General features: G+C 45.6%; 2 protein-coding genes across 2 annotated transcripts in view; both read right to left on the reverse strand.

Annotated features, from left to right (window-relative positions):
* Positions 1-3,676, reverse strand: part of MOGAT1 (monoacylglycerol O-acyltransferase 1) — a 28,624-nt gene extending 24,948 nt beyond the window's left edge. The window contains 1 exon segment of the mRNA XM_007464334.1: positions 3,583-3,676. Coding sequence (XP_007464396.1) covers positions 3,583-3,676 — 94 coding nt within the window.
* Positions 3,677-5,095: 1,419 nt separating this feature from the next.
* LOC103081347 (glycerol kinase-like) lies at positions 5,096-7,041 on the reverse strand. Its single transcript, XM_007464335.1, has 2 exons — positions 5,366-7,041; positions 5,096-5,278 (listed from the first exon to the last, which is right to left on the reverse strand). Exons 1-2 carry the CDS (start codon positions 6,921-6,923, stop codon positions 5,268-5,270), a joined length of 1,569 nt encoding a protein of 522 aa, XP_007464397.1. The 5' UTR covers positions 6,924-7,041; the 3' UTR covers positions 5,096-5,267.
* Positions 7,042-7,376: the final 335 nt, after the last annotated feature.

Here is a 7,376-nt window from a genome sequence, read left to right on the forward strand (position 1 = left end):
GAGGCCGCAGGAGGGGCCGGGACAGGGAGAGGCCCACGTATCGCAAAAAAAAAAAAAAAAAATTAAAATGGAAAGAAATAGGTAAGCGTTTATACTGCCTTTCCCATAAGAATTGAATTGTAGGGTAATCAATGGCCCTAGATGATGAGGAAAAATTATTCCTGGCATAAATTCTAGTTAATATGTGGAGAATGAATGATAGAATATGAAAATTACCATTTTGTAGTCCCAAATAAAACAGTTAATTTGGTCAAGGATCATTAATGGAGACTAGGTGAAAGGTCAACGGTCAATAGGGAAATTTATTTGCAGCATGTCAATTACCACCCCTCACATTACTTCCTACCTGTACCCACTGACCACTCTCATGAGGGACAGCTAGACATTATGTGCATTCTGACATAATGCAACATGAGCACACAGCAGCACCTCGGAAAAGGACTTGCAAAAAGGTTTCACCTAAATCTAATCAAACTTTTAGCTCCAACTTCCATTTTACAAGAAATACAGGGAATTGAGGAACATGTTAACCCTACAAAATAGCAATCAGAGAACTCCTGAAGGTGACACATCTTGCAGGACAGATAACCTGGCTTCTTCAATGCTTCATGGACAAGAAAACAAATGGGGGAAAAACTGTTCTAAATTAAAAACTAAATGCAACCCAGGGGGCTTTTTTGGATCCTGATTCAAGTCAGTCACACATAAAAGTGTATTTGGGGCTCAATTTTAGGAAATATGAATATTGACTTGATTTAGATGATTTTAAGCAATTAATGTTAATTATGCTACATGGGACAATGTTACTATAATTATGTAAAACAATTTTATAATAGGCATACTAAAGTACTTGGGATTAAAATACAATGTGATTTGCTTTAAAATATTTTTGCAAAATAGGTAAAACTAATATAGCAAATTGTTAAAATAATTATAAATCCAAGTAATGGGTATATGGGAGTTTATACCCTTCTCTACTTTTCTGTAGGTTTGAAATTTTTCATAATAAAATTTCCAAAATATATAATACAAAATAATATGCTCCTAGTAACACGAATGTCAAATGCATGCAATAAGAGCATTTAAAAGAATTGTCTGTCAAGCCACTGTAGTTTGATTCAAATTAGGACTGGTGGGCCATGTCTAAGTCATTAGTCCATTCACATGTGACACATAAGGCTCTACCACCCACCTTGTGACCTTGAGCAGTTACTACACCTCCAAGCTCTATCTTTGGAAGATGAGTACAGGGGTTAGCCCCTACCTCTAGGGTTGCTGTGGGGATTTACATACATGAGTTGATACAAATAGCGACATGTGGGGTGGACCACTTCCCTTTCGGGTGACAGAGTGAAGACATTCAACCAGTACTTATTGTGTGCCTTCCATGGGCCAGGCACGTCCTGGGTACTCCCTCACTGAGACTGTCAACTAGGATGTATCAGGGAGGAAGAAATTTTCCTCTACCCTCCTACGTTCCTCTGGCTGATCTAAGAATTAAACTGACGTGAGACAGATTAATGGGAGAAAATCAAACAAAATTTTAATAATATGTATGCCTGGGTGAAACCCAGGAAAACTGAGTAACTTGCCAAAATGGCCAAAACCTTCCCCTTAAATACCATCCTCAGCTAAAGACAAAAAAGGATATTGAAGGTGGGTTGAGTCAATTATGGGAGGTTATGAGGAAAAGCACAGTAAGGAAGGGTAAGGTTTTATGCAAATTTAAGTCCCTGCCTTCTTCATGGTAGGTTTCTAGAGATTTGGTCACCATCCTCTTCCTGGTACAGCACGGGAGACACCCTTACAAATGGAGATTTCCCTTATAAATGAAAATGTGTCTTACAAAAGGGTAATTCCCACTAGGTTTTCAGAGTTTTTCCCATGTCTGCTGCTTCTTAGAAAATAACCAGCTTAAAATAATTAATATACCAAAGGAACATATTTGGGGATGGCAAATTCTGCTCTCCTACAGATGGTCATAGAGACCTTTCTCAAGTAACCACAGACATACACAAATACAAGCAATGATAAGGGCCATGGAAGGAAAGGACAGTGGGCTATCAGAGATGTGCTGGCTGATGAGCAAGAAAGTCAGTCTCCAGGTTCAAGACATTAAATTGGACAGCATAGTGGTTAAAGCAGGAACGCTGGGTAGAATATTTGGGTTTGCACCCAGCCCCTCCACCTCCTACTGTGTGACCTTGAACAGTTCACTTCACCTCTTAGTTCCCTCATCTGTACAATGAGCACAGGAAGACACAGTCCTTACCTCATAGGGCTGTTGTGAAGATTACATGGTTAATAGTGTATGGTGCTTAGAACTGTAGAGGTAGATGGCAAGTGCCAAGCTGTAGCTGGCAGAACAGTACCTGACACACACAAGGCCCGCGATAAGTGTAGCTGTTACCTCAATGGTACTTTGGCCTAGAGCAAAACAAAGTGTAATGCTGTCTCAACAGTTTGGCCTAGGAGGACTTAATGAGTTAATTATTTGAATTTCCTTTTTTAGTAAACTCTAGGTGTACTTGGAGAGTTTATTAAAAAAAAAAAAAAAATCCTGATGTGCAGGTTCCTTTCTGAAACAAATGAATTCAGAATTCTAGGGATAGAGCCTGGGCATCTTATTTTTTAGAAATTCGTCCAGTGATCTTAATGTGCAGCCAGGGTTGAGAACCACTGATCCAGACATTCAAAATGTAAAATGGTTTCAAAATTGTAAACCTCTACAGTGTAATGAATTTATTATTACTGTGGCCTGGACAGTGTACAACCCATGATCTTATAGCACACAAATGACTTTAGCCTTCTGAAGAGTTTAAGTTCCCAGTAATTCCTGTCCTCTTACACCCCCTCCTTTTCTCTGACCCTCCCCATGGCCCCGCCCCCCTCAAGAGCAGAACAAACATCCAGAGAAAAAGCTCCCAGATAAGCCCCCTGCCCCATCTAGTGACTGGCTCCTGTGCATTTCTACCTGGGCTTAATTTGGGAACTGGCTAGAACACACTCTCCTGGGTCGAATTATTTACAGAGAGAGGCCATCCAACCCAACCTAACGTGTGGTGCAGTCTTTGCAGCAAGGTAGCTTTCTGCATCCGGAAAATCTTAAACACGGGAAAGCTAACACAGATATTTGTTAGGAGGGTGAGGATAAGGAAGGAATCAGGTTTCAAATCCTTGGACATTGTTTTTCCATTTATGAATCGATAATTCAAGAAACGAGTTTATCTACTTTTGAGGGGCTTAAGTGCAATGTCCTATAGCTCGATTGGGTCGTGGTTACACATGGCTGTATACATTTGTCAAAACTCATCGAGTTAAAATCTGTGCCTTTTACTGTGGGTAAAGTACACCTCGAGTTTTAAAAACAGCACAGGGGGAAATAAAGTTGCCAATCAGTGGCTTGCTACAGGGTTCACGTGGAAAGATGAATCAAAGAGGGGAGTCCTAAATTAGCTACAAATGCCCTCTGTGACCTGCCTGCTCTGGCTTACAAGGGAAATAGTGATGTCCGGGAGGGGGGAGACGGAGCCCCAGGCACCGCGTGTTTCGCCCGGATCTTGCGCGGCCGGGAGTCCTTACCGAGCAGAAGGAAGGACAGGACCCACTGCAGCACCGCCGCCGTCTGCAGCCGCCGCGCCAGCGGGATGTTGAGCGGCGCAAACTCGACCTTCATGGCCCGGCCGGAGCGAGGACTGCGCCGAGCGCTGCCGCCTGGGACCGCGCTGCTCCGCGGCGCCTGCCGGGTGTGCGCTGCCTGCCGGCCCAGCACCCGGCACCCCGGCGCAGAGGAGGCGGCGACCGCCCCGGAGTGGGCGCGGACTGGACTTAGCCTTGGGTGGGAGGGCGCGCCGGGGCTGAGGCTGGAGGCTGCCAATCACGCGCCCGGGCTCGGGAGCAACTGCGGCGCCCGGGGCGCATTGGTTGGCGCGCCCGGGCGCGGATGGGAGCGCGCCGCGTTGGGCACAAGGGTGGACGAGAGGGGTCACCTGGCAGCCAGCCAGAGGTCGGCGACGCGGGCTCCTGCAACTTCGCCCAAGACCTGGGAGCTCCACCGGGCTGGTTGATTCAACTGGTGGATTACTGTGCACTAGGCTTCAGCATCCGCCTTTAAACCCACCTCTTCCTCCGAGGGTGTCTGCAGCTGGGAAAGGGTTAGAATCTCCTACCAGCTGGAGGAAGGCGCAGGAGTTAGCTTCTCTGGAGCTTGGTACCCATCTGTCTGTTGGTCTGTGTTCCCCACACCACCCCCAAAGTCTGGGGCCTCCTCATCTTTGTGTCTCAGATTCCAATACGAATCCTGGAAAAGGACATTTATTGAATACCTCCCACGTGCCGGGAACCATTCTGGGCGCTGGGGATACACTCAGTAACCAAGTCATTCATCGATTCTCAGAGGGTACAAATTATGGCAGGGGTGAGAAACAAGGAAAATAACCACACAATTGGGTGTGTAATTGCAAAGTGAAATGCTACTGTGAGTGAATGAGAAGGTTCTAGGACTTAGACTGGAAGGTCAGTCTCGGAAGAAGTGACCTTGACTTTAATTATAACGGTGAATCTAATTCAAGCAAAGGGAAGCACATGTGCAAAGGTCCTGTGGCTGAAAGTCAAAGAAGACCAATACAGTGGGAGCTCAGGGAACAAGGAGGAGAATGGAGTGAAATGAGTCAAAAATGGTAGCCAAGGACCAGATCCTTGCAGGCTGTGTTTAGGGTTCAAGTCTTTACCCTAAGATTTGCCAGTGAAGGGTTTCAATTATGTGTTAAATAAATGGATGGATTCTAAATTGTGCCTGATGCTGTGAGCGCCCACTACATTTTCTTTGTAAATCTTCCTGTATAGTTGACCAACACCAAGTGGCAGGTAGCTGTAAAGTCATTGCTAGAAGGGATCTGGAAGAGGGCAAAACAACAGAGTTGACTACCCATCCCCCCACCATGCCCCTTTCTCCTTCAATGTTTTAATAGAAAGATAAAAATAACAACCACTGGGTAGTTCAGGGGAGGTGTTTGTGACTTTTTGTATGCAAAACTTGCGTTTGTTTTTTTTTTTTTTTTTTTGGTTCCTAATTGAGAAATCACTTTTTTGTGTGTGCCGCATTTTCTTTATTTCAAGCCACAGGTCTACTTGGAGGGTCATGCAGGAAGTGGCTTATAAATAAAATCAGAGTCTATGAATAGCGTCAGCACATTAAGCGACAGAATCACTGAATTTTCTTGTTAGGTAAAGAGCTCGCATCTTTGGAATCCATGACTTGGTATTATTTATGGCACACCTGAGAGGTACCTTGCTCCGATTAACATTACCATGCTACTCACTATAAAAAAGCCCAAGGGTAAACTACCGAAGATGCTAGGGTCACCATTTTCCGAAGACTGAGTGCTAACCCAACCCATGGACTTCATCACAGCTTTCTTCCATGTAGAATAACGAATTTCACTTTCCTTGGCGTTGATCTGAGGTTCAAACCGCTCCATCGTGACAGCTGACAAATCCTCAGGCTCGAGACTCCAAATGCCAACCCCTTCTGCAGCCCCGGCTGCCATGGCAGCTCCCAGGGCAGTTGTTTCAGGCATCAAGGGCTTCACTACTGGGATATACAGAATGTCTGCTTGTAGCTGCATAAGAATTTTGTTGTTGGTCATTCCTCCATCTACCTGCAAATGGCTGAGTGCAATTCCACAGTCCTGGTTCATGGCATCCAAAATCTCTCGGGTTTGGAAACAAACAGCTTCTAATGAAGCAAAAGCAATATGGCATTTATTGGTGAATTGGGTGAGCCCACAGATGATCCCTCTTGCACTGGGCTCCCAATAAGGTGCATATAGCCCTGAAAAGGCTGGGACAAAATAGCAGCCATAAGAGGAACCTACTTCTTTAGCAAGTTTTTCAATTTCCTCTGAGGTCTTTATAATTCCAAGATTGTCTCTGAGCCAGCGAACAGCAGCACCGGCTATAGCTACTGAACCTTCTAATGCATAATGTACTGGTTTGTCTCTGCCGAGTTTGTAAGCCACTGTGGTCAGAAGGCCATGTTCAGAAAATATACACTTATGGCCTGTATTACATAGTAAGAAACAGCCTGTCCCATACGTGTTTTTGGCTTGTCCATCCTGGAAGCACAGTTGTCCCACCAATGCAGCAGATTGGTCCCCCAAACACCCAGATATTGGCACACCTTCCAAGGCCCCAGCTTTCATTAGGCCATAGATCTCAGAAGAACTCCGGACATTTGGAAGAATTTTCATTGGAACTTGAAAAAATTCACAGAGCTCTTTATCCCATTCCAAAGAATGAATGTTGAAAAGCATCGTCCTGCTTGCATTTGTTACATCCGTACAATGGACGCCTCCACTGGCTCCTCCTGTCAAGCTCCAAATAAGCCATGAATCAATGGTCCCAAAAAGAGCTCTATCTTCTTCAACTGCCTTTTGAACGTTTCTCACGTTGGCAAGGAGCCAACGAAGTTTCACTGCACTGAAGTAAGTGCTAAGTGGAAGGCCAGTCTTGGTCTTGACAAAGTTATTATTTACTGGAATGCTTTTACGAAGACTCTCAACGGTAGATTGGGTTCTTAGGTCAAGCCACACCACAGCATTGTAAAGAGGTTCTCCAGTTAACTTGTCCCAGACCACAGTGGTCTCCCTCTGGTTACTGATACCAATAGCTTTTATGTTGGAAATATTGAGCTGTCCAAGTTTCTCACACGTTTTCTCTATACACTCACAGACGGACTGCAGGATTTCCTTAGGGTCTTGTTCTACCCATCCTTCTTTTGGAAACTCTTGTTTTATTTCCACTTGATGATGACTAAGTAGTTCGGCTGTTTTGGGATTGAAAACCAAAAAGCGCGTCGAGCTTGTGCCCTGGTCCACGGCTCCCACCAACTGCCCCAAAACTGCTTTCTTCGTGGCTGCCATGAAACTCGCTTAGGTCGGCGGGCGGGCGATAGCGTCCCGTTTCCCGGGTGACGGCGGCGGGCGGGGAAGGGGCGGACGGCGAGCCGGGAGGGCCAGCCGGCGCGCGGCCGTAGAACGCAGTATCGGCAAGCAGCTTCTCGCCCCGCCCCTCCCTCTTCTCTTCTAGATTCTTCTAGATTTCTTCCCTGCACTTTACCCCCACTGGTAGTGGGGATGCGTTGAGTACACACCGTGTCGGACATTGTGCAGAGCCCTTCACCAGCCTGAGCTTATCCTGGAGCAACCCTGCGAAATAACGGTTAGCTCATTTGGCAGTTAATGAAGGCCAGGCTCAAAGTCACACAGCTGGCAGAGTGAAGATTCAAATACGGTTTTGTCGTCTAAAACCTGGAAAGGAGTCATCCCTTCATCAGTTGACCCACACGTGGAACAAGTATGTAGGGAATACCTGCT

The sequence above is a fragment of the Lipotes vexillifer genome, unplaced genomic scaffold (genome assembly GCF_000442215.2).
Source record: "Lipotes vexillifer unplaced genomic scaffold, Lipotes_vexillifer_v1.1 scaffold782, whole genome shotgun sequence".
NCBI lineage: Eukaryota > Metazoa > Chordata > Mammalia > Artiodactyla > Lipotidae > Lipotes > Lipotes vexillifer.